This window comes from Protopterus annectens, chromosome 3.part0 (assembly GCF_019279795.1).
Source record: "Protopterus annectens isolate FY-2018-M chromosome 3.part0, PAN1.0, whole genome shotgun sequence".
NCBI lineage: Eukaryota > Metazoa > Chordata > Ceratodontiformes > Protopteridae > Protopterus > Protopterus annectens.
This window is the reverse complement of record NC_056731.1, coordinates 879181326-879195821: the sequence shown is the minus strand read 5'-3', so window position 1 is coordinate 879195821 and position 14496 is coordinate 879181326. Positions and strand designations below refer to the sequence as shown.

At 42.0% G+C, this 14496-nt stretch overlaps 1 protein-coding gene across 1 annotated transcript in view; it reads left to right on the top strand.

The window, feature by feature from the left end:
- SCLT1 (sodium channel and clathrin linker 1) overlaps positions 1 to 14496 on the top strand; it is a 780532-nt gene that overhangs the window by 357227 nt on the left and 408809 nt on the right. Inside the window, exon 10 of the mRNA XM_044065718.1 lies at positions 14156 to 14301. Coding sequence (XP_043921653.1) covers positions 14156 to 14301 — 146 coding nt within the window. The remainder of the gene's footprint in view (positions 1 to 14155; positions 14302 to 14496) is intronic.

The window sequence follows — 14496 nt, the reverse complement described above, 5'->3', positions numbered from 1 at the left end:
ACAGCCACAGCTTGGAAACAATGACACCTCTCATTCCCTGCCTTCAACAGGAGTTTCTATGGTGGTCACAGGCATGTCACCTCAACAAGGGTCAGCCTTTCGCCTTACCCCCAGCCAGGCAAACTATGACAACAGATGCATCGGACTATGCCTGGGGGGCACACATGGCAGAACAGTGCATTCAAGGCATATGGACTGCAGATCAAAGGAATCTGCACATCAATCAAAAAGAATTGCTAGCTGTATAGAATGCTCTGACAGCCTTCAAGGACTTCTTACATCCAGGACAGCTTATAATAAGGACAGACAACACCACAGTAATGTGGTACATAAACAAACAAGGGAGTACACACTCCTACCCTCTATGCAGGCAAGCAATGACCTTGTGGAACACAGCACTGGCTTACCAAATTACAAGCTCAATTCCTGCCAGGAAAAAAGAACACATTGGCAGACGACCTAAGCAGAAACATCATGGATCCCCATGAGTGGAAACTGGATCTACAAGTATTTGCAATGATAACTCAAAAATGGGGGCACCCAGACATAGACCTGTTTGCCAACCCCCAAAACTATCAGCTATCAAAATTTTGCACAAGGACATTTCACCATCAAGCTTGGAAAGTGGACGCAGTCTCATTCAGTTGGAAAATGCTGACAGTATATGCCTTTCCTCCATTGCCCCTTCTCACAAAGGTGCTGCTGAAAGTCAGGATGGAGAGACCTCGAATGATACTCATTGCCCCGGACTGGCCAAGCCAGCACTGGTACCCACTACTAAGGAACATGGCCCAGGGCCCACCATGGATTTTACCACAAATTCCTCATCTTCTCACACAGCAAGGCAGTCAGATTCTACACAGCCAGCTCAAAACCTTAAATTTGGCTGCATGGCAAATCACCTAAGCAACCAGCCAGCCCCTCTTTCACAAGCTGTTATGGATGTCATTCTGGAGGCCAGGAGGCCCAGCACCAGGAAAGCCTACTCAGACAAATGGAAAAGATTTTGCGCCTAGAACCAAGCTAAAGGCCAAAATACCCTTCAGCCGGACATGCTTCAGATTCAACAATATTTAACTGAGATGTTACACAAAGGACTTTCTTTTTCGTCTATTAAAATCCACGCCTCGGCTATTTCAGCTCGCTACAACACGGATCCTCCATTATTTTCACATCCACTTCTAAGGCAGTATCTCAGAGGGGCAAAAAACATTAGGCCTCCCAGGAGAGCGCCAACACCAACTTGGGACCTAAATTTTGTTCTGGAAAAACTTAACGCTGCCACCTTTTGAGCCAGCTTTCTCAGCTGACTTAAAGTTTATATCATGGAAGACTGCCCTGCTGCTAGCAATTACTTCAGCCAGAAGAGTCTCAGAGCTACAGGCACTAATGGCAGTAGAGCCTTTCCTCATTTTTCATCAAGACAGAGTTTCTCTACGAACTAACCCCTCCTTTATGCCAAAGGTGGTATCCAGTGTGGCTCTAAATCAAACCATCCACTTACCCACCTTCTTTCCAAATCCACAGAACAAAGGAGAAAGACTCCTGCATTCCTTGGACATTCACAGGCAACTACGTTACTACTTGGATGAAACTAAGGCTTTCAGAAAATCTGACCAACTTTTTGTATCCTATGCTACAGCATCACAAGGAATGGCTATCACAAAACAGACCATTTCCAAATGGATAGGACATTGCATACGTTTTTGATACACCCATCATGGAAAACCAGTTCCTGCTAGCATAAGACCCCACTCCACCAGGGCAGCAGCTACATCTACAGCCTTCCTCAGAGGGGTGCCAACCAAGGATATTCTGGAAGCTGCAACTTGGAGTTCAGTACACACCTTCACCAAACACTATCACTTACCACTTTACTCTAAGACTAGAGCTGGCTTCGCCACTGCAGTTTTGCAGGGCCTTCTAGCCTCCTCTAACCCTGTTTGACTCCACCTCTCATCCTTAGCTTTGGGATTCTACCCAAGTGTGATGACTGCAGCAGGGTAACACGATGAACATAGTACAGTTTTGTACCTACCATAAATGTAGATGTTCGAGTGTGTACCCTGCTACAGTCCAGGTTACCCTCCCTCCATCCCCTCTGACCTAACTAAAACCTTTCAATACCTTAAAATCTGATACAACCTTTGTGGTGTATTTGCTTATAGCTGGAGGGATGTTTTGTTTGTGCTAAGCTTTTATTATTGGTACTATCTACTGACCATCTTTTGGGTGGGCACCTGACATCTGGGGCAAGAAAAACTGAAGAAAATGGCGTCTGATGTCTCTTATATACCCCTGGCGCATTGACATCAGGGAAGAAGCGACAGCAACCAACGCCGACCAAGACTTTGGAATTCAGGCCGACTACGGGACCGCCTGACGACAGGATAACCCAAGTGTGATGACTGCAGCAGGGTATACACTCGAACATCTACATTTATGGTAGGTACAAAAGTGTACTTTGCTGACCCAGAAACCATTTCCCAGGGTTCCAAAGGGGTTAAGGCCTCTATTGCTAAAAATCCTGTACCCTCTGAAAGGGATTCCAGAGCACTAGACAGATGGGGAAAGGAAGAATATACCTCAGCTACTCTAGCCATGAGGGCCTTAAATTGCCAGTTTCACATGCTGAAATATCAGCAATACCTGATGTCTCAATTAAAACAAAAAATGATCACACATTCAGAGCAGCCTGATTTCAAGGAAATGCAAGATTTGTTGCATGCAGGTGAATAAGTGGGAAAACATACTTTGCAATGTGGATTTGATTCATTGGAGGCTTCCTGTAGAGCAGCAGTGACTGGGTCTGTCATACGTAGGCATGCTTGGTTAAAAGAACAAACCCTACCTGTTCATGTTAAAGCAAAGTTATTGGATGCACCTCTACAGCAGGATGTTTTATTTGGTGTAAAAGCAGAAGAGGTTTTAAAGAAAATGGAGGATAAGGCAAAATCTGTGCAGACGGTCAAGGATTTTTTACAGGTTCAACTCCCTCGTTTCAGCAGAAATTGGCCAACAAAAAACTGGTCCTTTCCAGCTTCTGACAGACCACAGAGGGGCAAATACAGACGCCCAAGGGGCAGAGGTCAGTCACAAGGCCCTTACAGGCCTCGACAATGGAGTACCGCAACCCAGAAAGGAGGAGAAGACAAGGTCCCAAGCTATCAGAAGACAAACACAATGACTTAACCCTCAGACTGACTAGCAGTTCTCTCTTGGCAGCTCCCTTGGGAGGAAAATTAGCACTTTTTGCAGACAACTGACACATCATCACAAAAGACAAATGGGTCCTAAATATTGTCTCACAAGGATACAGATTCCACTTTCACACTTTACCAGGGATAAAAGGAATGCCAAACCTGCCACCAAATCAATGGGCAGAGGCTCAAAAACAAATTACAGCTCTCATGGACATGAGAGCCATTCAACAGGTACCTACACAGGAGCAAGGACAAGGATTTTACTCAAGACTCTTTCTAGTCCCCAGAAAGGACAAAGCCTGGAGACCCATTGTGGACCTCTCAATTCTAAACACTTATCTGCAAGTACCCAAATTCAAGATGCTAACACTACAGCAACTTCTTCCCATGCTGGGCAAGAAGGCTTGATTAGTAACGTTGGATCTCAAGGAAACATACCTGCATGTCCCTATCAGACAAAATTGCAGAAGATACCTCAGATTTATTGCAGGTTCAACTCATTATCAATTCTCTGCACTGCCCTTTGGCTTATCTACTGAGCCCAGGGTTTTCACAAAATGCCTGGCACCAGTAATTGCATACTGCAGACAAAGAGGAATTCAATTATATCCATACCTGGACGACTGCCTTATTCAAGCAGAAAGCAAGGACATTCTTTTACAGCATCTGGCGTTTGTCAAACACCTGTTAAGTTGCCTAGGGTACACAGTAAACGAAAAGAAATCAAAACTAGTGCCCTCACAAGACATAATATTCCTGGGTGCCAGCTTAAATACAATGGCCCAGATGGCTCATCTCACGCCAGACAAGCAAGAACAACTGACTCAATACTTCAAAATGATGGCAACAAAGACCTAACTCCCTGCAAGAAAAATTCTGCAGGCCTTGGGATTCATGGCATCTTGCATACTACTAGCATTTGCAAAACTGCATATGAGGAAATTACAATGGTACCTGAAAAGCGTATGAACTCAACACAGCCACAGCTTGGAAATGATACCACTCATTCCCTGTCTTCAACAGGAGTTTCTATGGTGGGCTCAGGCATGTCACCTCAACAAGGGTCAGCCTTTTATCTTACCCACAGCCAGGCAAACTATAACAACAGATGCATCGGATTATGCCTGGGGAGCACACATGGCAGGACAGTGCATTCAGGGCAAATGGTCTACAGATCAAAGGCATCAACATATCAATCAAAAAAAAAGTGCTAGCTGTACAAAATGCCCTAACAGCGTTCAAGGACCTCCTACATCCAGGACAACTCCTAATAAAGACAGACAACACCACGGTAATGTGGTACATAAATAAGCAAGGGGCCACACACTCCTACCCCCTATGCAGGCAAGCAATGACCTTGTGGAACACAGCACTGACCTACCAAGTTCAACTACAAGCACAATTGCTGCCAGGAAAGAAAAACACATTGGCAGACGATCTAAGCAGAAACATCATGGATCCTCACGAGTGGCAACTAGATCCACAAGTATTTGCAATGATAACTCAAAAATGGGGGTGCCCAGACATAGATCTGTTTGCCAGCCCCCAAAACTGTCAACTTTGGAAATTTTGCACAAGGACATACCACCCACTAGCTAGGAAAGTGGATGCCCTCATTCAGTTGGAAAACATTAACAGTGTATGCCTTTCCTCCACTGCCTCTTCTAGCAAAGGTGCTGCTGAATGCCAGATTAGAGAGGCCACAAATAATGCTCATTGCTCCAGACTGGCCACACCAACACTGGTATCCAATACTAAGGAACATGGCTCAAGGCCCACCATGGATTTTGCCTCAAATTCCTCACCTGCTCACTCAGCAAAACAATCAGATTCTACACAGCCAGCTCAAGACTTTAAATCTGGCTGCATGGCAAATTACCTAAGTAACCAGTCAACACTTCTCTCTAAAGCTGTTATGGATGTCATTCTGGAGGCCAGGAGGCCCAGCACCAGGAAAACCTATTCAGACAAACAAATGGAAAAGATTTTGCGCCTGGAATCAGGCTATAGGCCAAAATCCCCTTGTTCCAAATATTACTCAGATTCTACAATATTTAACTGCGATGTTGCACAAAGGACTTTCTTTTTCATCTATTAAGATCCACGCCTCCGCGATTTCAGCTCACTCCAACACGGATCCTCCTATATTTTCACATCCACTGCCAAGACAGTACCTCAGAGGGGCTAAGAACATAAGACCGCCCCGGAGAGCACCAACACCAACTTGGGATCTCAACTTTGTCCTGGAAAAGCTTACACTGCCGCCCTTTGAACCAGCTTTTACAGCTGATTTACAGTTTTTGTCATGGAAAACTGCCCTGCTGCTAGTAATAACTTCAGCACGAAGAGTCTCAGAGCTACAGGCCCTAATGACAGTGGAGCCTTTCATCATTTTTCATCAAGACAGAGTCGCTCTACGAACTAACCCTTCCTTTATGCCAAAGATGGTATCCAGTGTGGCCCTAAACCAAACCATTTATTTGCCCACCTTTTTCCCAAATCCCCAGAACAAAGGAGAAAGGCTCCTGCATTCTTTGGACATTCACAGGCAATTACGTTACTACTTGGATAAAACTAAGACTTTCAGAAAATCTGACCAGCTCTTTGTATCCTATGCTGCAGGATCACAAGGAAAAGCCATCTCAAAACAGACCATTTCAAAATGGATAGGACATTGTATCCGTTTCTGCTACACACATCATGGGAAACCTGTACCTGCTAGCATTAGACCCCATTCCACCTGGGCTACAGCTACATCAACAGCCTTTCTCAGATGGGTACCAACCAAGGATATTTTGGAGGCTGCAACTTGGAGTTCAGTGCACACCTTCACCAAGCACTATCACCTACCTCTATACTCTAAAACCAGAGCTGGCTTTGCCACTGCAGTTCTGCAGGGCCTACTAGCTTCTCCAAACCCTGTTTAGTTCCACTGCCCATCCTTAGCTTTGGGATTCAACCCAAGTCTGATGACTGCAGCAGTGTAACACGATGTAAATAGTACAGTTTTGTACCTACCATAAATGTAGATGTTCGAGTGTTCACACTGCTGCAGTCCAGGTTACCCTCCATCCCCTCTGACCTAGCTGAACTTTTCTATACCTTTCTATCTTGAACAACCTTTGTGGTGTATTTGCTTGTAACTAAAGGTATTCCTTTTATTTCCTTTACATGTTTAATTAACAATATGTATTGCCTACCTACTTGGGGGCACCTGACATCTAGGGCAAGAAAAACTGAAGAAAATGGCATCGGATGCCTCTTATATACCCCTGGTGCACTGACGTCAGGGAAGAAGCGACAGCAACCGACGCCGGACCAAGACTTTGGAACTCTGGCCGACTGCGGGGACCGCCTGACGGCAGGATAACCCAAGTGTGATGACTGCAGCAGTGTGAACACTCGAACATCTACATTTATGGTAGGTACAAAACTGTACTTTTGTGAGCTAGAACTACCTACCCTTCGCCTCCCGCCCCAGGATAAGTAGGCAAGTAGAGACCACTCACTACTCATCCTCTCTGGCCAACTCTTAAGGCATCAAAGCCGCTACTCGAGCACTAGTCACCTGTCCCATAGTCAGGGCTTTGGTAGGCAATTATTTTGATATATTGCCTTGTATGCACACAATTACATGTAGCCAGCCTTGGAGACGAGCACATGTGGAATGCAACAAGGGGAGACCAGTGTCCATACCTCCAACCAAGTCTGATGATGTAACTACTTTAGTGTAAGACCTGAATAACAGAAGCAAGACTGAATCTGAACAACAGCTGTCAAAAGGTACTGCAGTTCCTCTGGAAATAGCTCTTGCAGGGAGGAAAAATAGAAGCAGCAGGTTATATCTGAGACACAAATGATAAGCTTGTAATGGGGACTGGGGAAGATCATTACAAGAGATGAGACAAGCACACCTCTCAGATCCTACCTTAGACAATTTGGGAGAGGTAGCTAATGAGGCTGCTGATCCTCAAGGGCAGGGGGAGTTTGTAGAGTGGGACAAGAGGTTACTATAGAGAATGGACTGCTGAAGGAGGGTAGTGGAAGAAATGATGCTGCAGTTATTAATACCAGGGGCCTATCATCAGGCGTTTCTGGCTATAGCCCCTAATCCTTTTTCAGGCCATCTGGACATGATGTATACAGGAAAAAAAGTTTTTGCAAAATGCTTTATTGACTAGGCATTACAAAATAAGTGAGAAGGCAAGCAGTGTCTGATGTTTAGCAAAGCAGTATACAAAGCTAAGTCTGATTTATACCATTGCTTGTTATTGAGTCACCATTTTAGAGGATATCTGTGGACATTGCATGGCCTATTTACACCCTAAACACCACAGGTAAGCGGTATACCTTGGTAGGGGTAGACTGTGTCACTAGGTACTCTGAAGTAGTGGCTTTTTCCACTGTTGATGCAGAAAATGTGTTAAATGCTCTGTCAGAAGTTTTCAGCTGGATAGTTTTTCCCAGAAAAATGAGTACATGGACAGACATAACAGCTAACGTCATGTCAGACTTGCTGAGCTGTTTGTCTAAATTCTGTGGAGTAAAGCAGTTAAAAAACATCCCCATCATCCACAAAGAAATTATTTGGTGGAGAGGTTTAACTCTCCCATAAAAACATGCTGAGAGAAGAGAATTTGCTGACCAGTTTATGTGGGAGTGTGACAATTACCTGCTCCATCTTCTGTTTGCATGCAGGAAGGTAACCAAAAAATGCACAGTTTTTGCCATTTGAGCTATTCTGTAGTCACCACACTTTGTGAGACATTTGACTAATTGTGACAAGGAGTATGTTTTGAAGTATGTGCTGAATTTCAGGACTAAGCTTATGGAGATAGGTTGGCACAGGATCTGTTAACACAACAGCAGCAAAAGGCCTAGTATCACTAAACAGCAAGAGTTTGTGAATGTATAGTTTTAAAGAAGGTGGTGATGCATATTCCTGTTCTACAAAGTAAGCTGCAGGCATCTTGAAAGAAGTCATTGCTGGGAGGAAGGTAAGTGATTTTAAGTACATGATGGAGTTGCCAAACTGGTGGTAGAACTGTAGAAACTATCATGTTAACAGGGTGAAGCCCCACCATAACAGAGCGACACTGTGTTGCTGATTATCGGCAGTGTTTATAGGAGGAGTCTTGAGAGGAATTTTTCTAATAGACCTTTTCAGTGAGACTCAGTCTGACACATCAGTGGATATTATAATGCTGTCACAAATATCCCTTAACCAGGTTCAGGAAATCTGAGCAGTACTTCTAGAGTTTGGAGACATGTTAAATGCTAAACCAGGCTGTACTCAAATGGTGAATATCTGTGTGGACACAGTGACCCAGCGGCAAGTCAAGCTCCTTACAAATGTGCCTGAGCAAGTCAAGCAAACCACATTGGAGGAACTGCAGGAGATATAATATCTGAGGGGGTAGTTCAGAAGTCGTCTGCTCCTTTACCTTAGCAGTAAACTGCTATTAAAAAAAGGATAGGAGCAACATGTTTTGCATAGACTATAGGAAATTAAATAGTTACACAGAGTCAGATGCTTATCCCATGCCTAGACCAGATGTGTGGCTCATTATTTGACTACTATTTGACATGACTTAGGGTTACTGGCAGTTACCCTTGTCATCCACAACAAGGGAAAAGTCAACTTTGTCTTTTCATTTGTGTTGCATGAATTCACCAAGATGCTCTTTGGAATAGAAAATGCCACTGTAACTTTCAAGAAACTGGTAAGTCACATTATGGCAGGAGCTAGAGACCATTTTTTACTGATTTAGTCAACATTGCTTTCTGAAGGCAGGCCTGTTGGGGAAATATTCAGCAGGTTAAGAAGGTGGTGATCAGACTAAAAACAGCAGCATTAACCATTAAGGCAAGCAAATATCAGATAGGAATAACACATGTATCTTACCTTAATCATTAAATGAGTAGAAGCTATTCAGGCTTGGCCTACACTGAAGGCAAGACTTTCCTAGGAACAGTGATGTGTCATAAAAGGTTGGCCCCTTGCTATAAAAACGTACCTAATCTTACAGATGTTGCCTAAAAGAATAATCCAGGCTTCAGGTAAGGTTGCATGGAAAAGGTTTGTAAGTACGCATTTCAGAAGCTGAAAGTGGTCTTTAGTGGACCCCTTGGACAAGCTTTTCCTGATTGCAGCCAAGAATTCATCATACTGGTAGATGAGTCAAACCCCATAGACTGTGAGTTGGACTTAGCCAGGTTTCTTCAAATAAGAATATCCAGTAAAATATTATAGAAGCATACTCCATCCAAGGGGAACATTTTCATTACAGGGCTCCCTATTGAAATATCAGGAATCAAAATGCTGAGTGTGGACAAGCCGGAAAAAAAGAAAACACAGGAGAAAAGTAAATCCCAAAAATCACTTTTCTCCTTAAACTTCTTTTTTGCAGATACACCCCAAACTTGTATATACCAACTTGAGATCACCATACCTCAAAGAAAAGGGAATATTCCAAAAAATTGTATCTTGGACTTAGTATATGTAAGTCCGATCTTTCGGACATTCAGTCTCTGATTTTCAGACTTGCTCTAGTGGGTCCCAGCATTTCAAATGGTTACCACATTGCACTGGTGATGGTGGTGGTGAAGCATTTGAGGATAGTTTGATCTCTCCACAAGCTTCAACCTTACCTAAGTAGTAGAAGGTTCACAGTTGTTACAAAAATAGTACTGTAAAGTGGTTATACACACAACCAATGGGCAAAATGGTAGGCTTCTCAAATGGAGTTTAGCATTACAGTGTGATGCCCAGCATGAGCATGGTGTCAGTAATGCAAATGCAGTTCTGCCAAGTTAGGGGATAGGGTAGTGTGGTGATAAGTCAAGAAAACTCAGTTGTATTGAAGAAAGAGGGAAATTGTGACAAACTTTATAAAACTTTTATTTGTCTTTATAATTAAATATGCATGAAGATGGGAAATGCAGAAAAGCTGTATTAAGCTGTGTTTAGTGGTGTGAAATCTGTGGTTGTTCCCAGTAAATCCATCTGCATGCAAAAATGTATCAAATGTAAATAAAAGATGTAAAAACTTGCAGATATTTATCAAGGTATTCACTGTTACAATCCTCATGTTTTTGATTCCAAAGGGCAGATAATCTAACTGGCTAGCACATTGAGCTCTATTTTCCCCCACCTCCTCAGCAAACACCCTCCCACCATTAAGCAAGGACAATGATTTTTTTAAGGGTTGCTTTGGTCAATGCCATGTTCAGATCTTTCTTTCCTTGCACTGTGTGAGCATTGTCAGTCTGTATGTCTGTCTGTCGATCTGATTCTAGAAGCCAGATAAATAACCCATAGGGCATTTTTTTTTCATTCTTTAAACTAGAGATTGCATTAGCTACGGTTTGATTCTGAATCTAATGCCAAGAGTTTTGGCAAAGTAAATAATTACTTAACTTGTGGAAAGCATATTTTCCACAAGGATTTTCATAATCTGTGCTTATTTTGTCTTGAAAAAACCTTGACTATTGTTCATATTATACCAGTTTCACCTCCAGGACAATCCATATGAGACAATAGTCTCTCTAGGAGTTCACAAAGAGGGGCACATGCCTGGTTTCAAGCAGGTATGGCCTTCTGCGTCCTTCTGCCAAAAAAACACACACACAGCAAGTGACATGGATGATGTGTTAGGAGATGGAGGACTTCTCAGTGGACAAGTCTGGTTTTTCTGGATCTGGTGATTCTGTCAATGAAGAGGTAATTTCGCAGTGCCCCCCTCCCATCCTCAGAGTTGATTGTGGCTAGGGCCTCTGTTGTGACCACGTTACAGGATGCCTTATCTTCAGTGTCTCACATGTCCTCCAGGGCCACTTATTCTGCCACAATTCCTGCTGTAGTTGCCTTTTTTATTATCAGAAAGGCAGAAGATCTTGGAAACTGAAATTACCCCCTGTACACATTGACAGAGATTTTTTTTTGTCAAGAGTTAAGTGACTGTAGAAGCAGAAAGCTTGCATTCAGTAACTAAACTGAACAGCGATTATAGAGCTTGAGACCTTTTTAATTTTACTTTCTAAAGTGAGCACAAATTACTTTTTTGGGCTGAGAGCTCATGTCTGAAACATACTGCCTCTGAGTTTTCAATTGTTAAATGCTTTTAAGCCAGAGGTAGATAGATTCTAGAAAACTTTCAGCTAGTGGTAAGTGTGACGTCCCCACTCTGGACCAGTAGTCAAATAGCCTGAATCCTCACCACTGACGATGGAGAGGGACATTCACTTGGAACAAAAATGGATACACCCACTGTTTCCAGATGCAGCTATCTGCATCAAGCATAATTTCCCTTAAGAGCACACAAGGATCACACTCATTCCGGGGGGCTGGTTTCTCTCTCTCCCCAGATCACCAGTAAGACTCCCCACTAGTACAACTGTAGGGTTGAGTCCTCAGCCAAGTGTCTAAGCCAAATCCCTCAGCACTCTGTCTGTGAAATCAGTGCTTCTTGTCATTGCAGCTAACACACACTCTGAGATTTGATTTGCATACACACACATGCACACACCCCTGGGAAAGGCTGGCACAGATTTACTAGCTATGTCACCTTCTGCCCAGAATATAAGGTAGTTACATCGCCACCCGACACTCCAAAGCCAACTACTGCAAGGCTCTTACAAGGGTACCCAATTATACTGAGTGAAATTAATATTTATACAAATGGTAATGTTGACTAAACAGCAAGGCTTTTAGGAGTGGCCTCCGTGCCACCAAATAAATATAACCACTCTGAAAGGTTAAAATATTCTCTAAAGAACCAGCCACAATGAAAGTTTAAATATATTTAATAATAAATACAAGAACATGAAACTACTAAATATCTGTTTACAATATACACCAGTTTCAATCACAGGAAATATTAAAAATAGCACAGGTGGACAGGTTCACACAATTAAAGAAAAACAATATTTAACTAATCTCACTATATTTTCCTGACTGATCTAAATAATTTTTATTCCCTAGTTACATACTTTAGCAAGGCAAAGTGAAGTAGGTGAGGGGTCCTTCCTTGTCAGATTATAAAATCAGGATGCCCCGAGACTTTATTCTCACCTAGTGTTAAATATTATTTTAGTGATGGATTACAGAAGGAAGTCACATACATCTGGTCATCTGACTTCTGGTTCCCATGCAACCCCCATTGATAGAAACTAATGGGATTTAGCATATATATATGTCAATAATACACATACATAGAGCTTTGCTCAGATCTGTTGCAGCTCCTGGAAGTCATAAAACAATTTCAAACTTCACTGCTAAAGACAGTACAGAAGGCTTCCTAATGCTTATTTTCCCAGACATTTTACTTCCAGCTGCAATCAGAACTGTAAGATACAATATTTATAGCCTAAATAAAGTAATTTAATTTCTTACTATTTTTCAACATTAGCTACAGCTGGACTGTGATTAACCTCTTCTCTTCCAGTATCCTCTCTTAAAATATATACATTTAATTTGGTTACAATACATTCAGGAACCGCAGTTGATACATTTTTAACACAAGGGAGGGTGGCCTAATGGTTAAGGTGTTTGCCTTACAAACGCAAGGTGCAGGGTTTGAGTCTCACAAGGGATAATTGGCTAGGCTTAAAATGGCTCACAAGGGCAGTTAGCCTAGTACTAATCTATGAACAAGCAACTTTACAAATACATTTTCAACATAAACATCTTTACAAATCAGTTTGATATACAAATGGCATGTAATTCTTTACAAAATTCTGGCTAGCTGTTCTGGCATATGCTGCACATCCACTGCCCTACTTCTCCTGGGATAACTGGCAATACCTCACATCATCAAAGTAGCACCAGGATCAAATAGTCAATAGCTATTATGTTACTAATTGTCTTAAATCCTTTGATTCCTCTGTGAGTATTTATTTGTTGTATATATAATCTTACAGAGTGCAGTGCTTTATTTTATTCCAAGTAAAGAGTTTTATTATTCTATTTAAAAAAACTCACTTTTGGTGATTTATTTATTAGACTGTAGGATATGTATATAGTAATAGTGACTTGTTAACTGTTGTATCCCCTATGGAAGAGTATTATTTTAAGAATGAATAATTGTGTTCTTGGTCTTGTTGGCAGTAGCATGTCACCACAGAGACTAGGAAAATGGTACTGGTATAGAAAGTATCATTAACCCTTCCTGGAAAACAATGTGTGTGTGTGTGTGTGTGTGTGTGTGTGTGTGTGTGTGTGTGTGTGTGTGTGTGTGTGTGTGTGTGTGTGTGTGTGTGTTGAATTAGCTTAGACAAGTTTTAGTTACCGTTTGTCAGAAACATTAAAGGGCTCTGAGTTGAGGGCAACGTGGGTGAAATCTTGGCTAGCCAGGGATTGTAACTTTGCTCTGTAAAACTTATTTACTTGTGGCAGGTGTTGGTTCCTATCCAAGGCAGTGCTGCACATTCATTCTGTGCTAATAAGGTCAATCACCTTGTGCATATTATTTGGTTTCGGTGGTATGACTTTAAAGCTCATACTACTGCATATTAACTAGCAGCAGTGAGACAAAATAGATCGTAGTCCATGTCTGTCCAATACTAATTGATGGCATTGGGTGAGTTTATAGGCCTGTGACATCACAGTCCCTACTTATTATCATGTATTTGCTTTATATTAACTTGGACTAGGCATTGTCTCTGATTTGTTTTTACCATTTTTTGCAGCAATCTATAGCTGTTTCCAAAGTACAGGAAGTGTGTGTTATCTTGTCAGTACCTTCATCTTACATCACCATCCACTCTCGCATAGTTGATAGGATAACCAAGATATACAGAGATAAGCTATTACTCTCTTGTTTTAATTATTGAAGAGTACTGCTAATTAGCAACATGTTGTGTGATTTCAGAATGCAGTACATATATAACTAAAACGGGTATCTGAAGCCAGATGTCCTTTCACAAACTTGTCATTTGTTTTCTTTTTTCAGCTTTACCGTGAAGGCAGAAGCAATGAGGGGAGTCACAGAAAAATGGATGAGCTACACCAAAGATGTCTTAATACAGAGAGAGCAAAAGATGAACTGCATCACAGTCTGCAAACGGCACAAGCTAAATTGAAGAAAATAGAAGTAAAGTAAGTTTGGCTAAATAATTCAGAAAATGGTTTTCTTATTTCTTTTGAAGAGTCCTTTATCTCTGAAATGGTTTATTTATATTACTGAAAGCCAAATAATGCGCTGATTCCTTCCTTTGTAAAATGCACAGTAATGTTGAAACTATACAACATATCAAACCTGCCCACTATAACAGAAATAGCCTCACCAGTCAG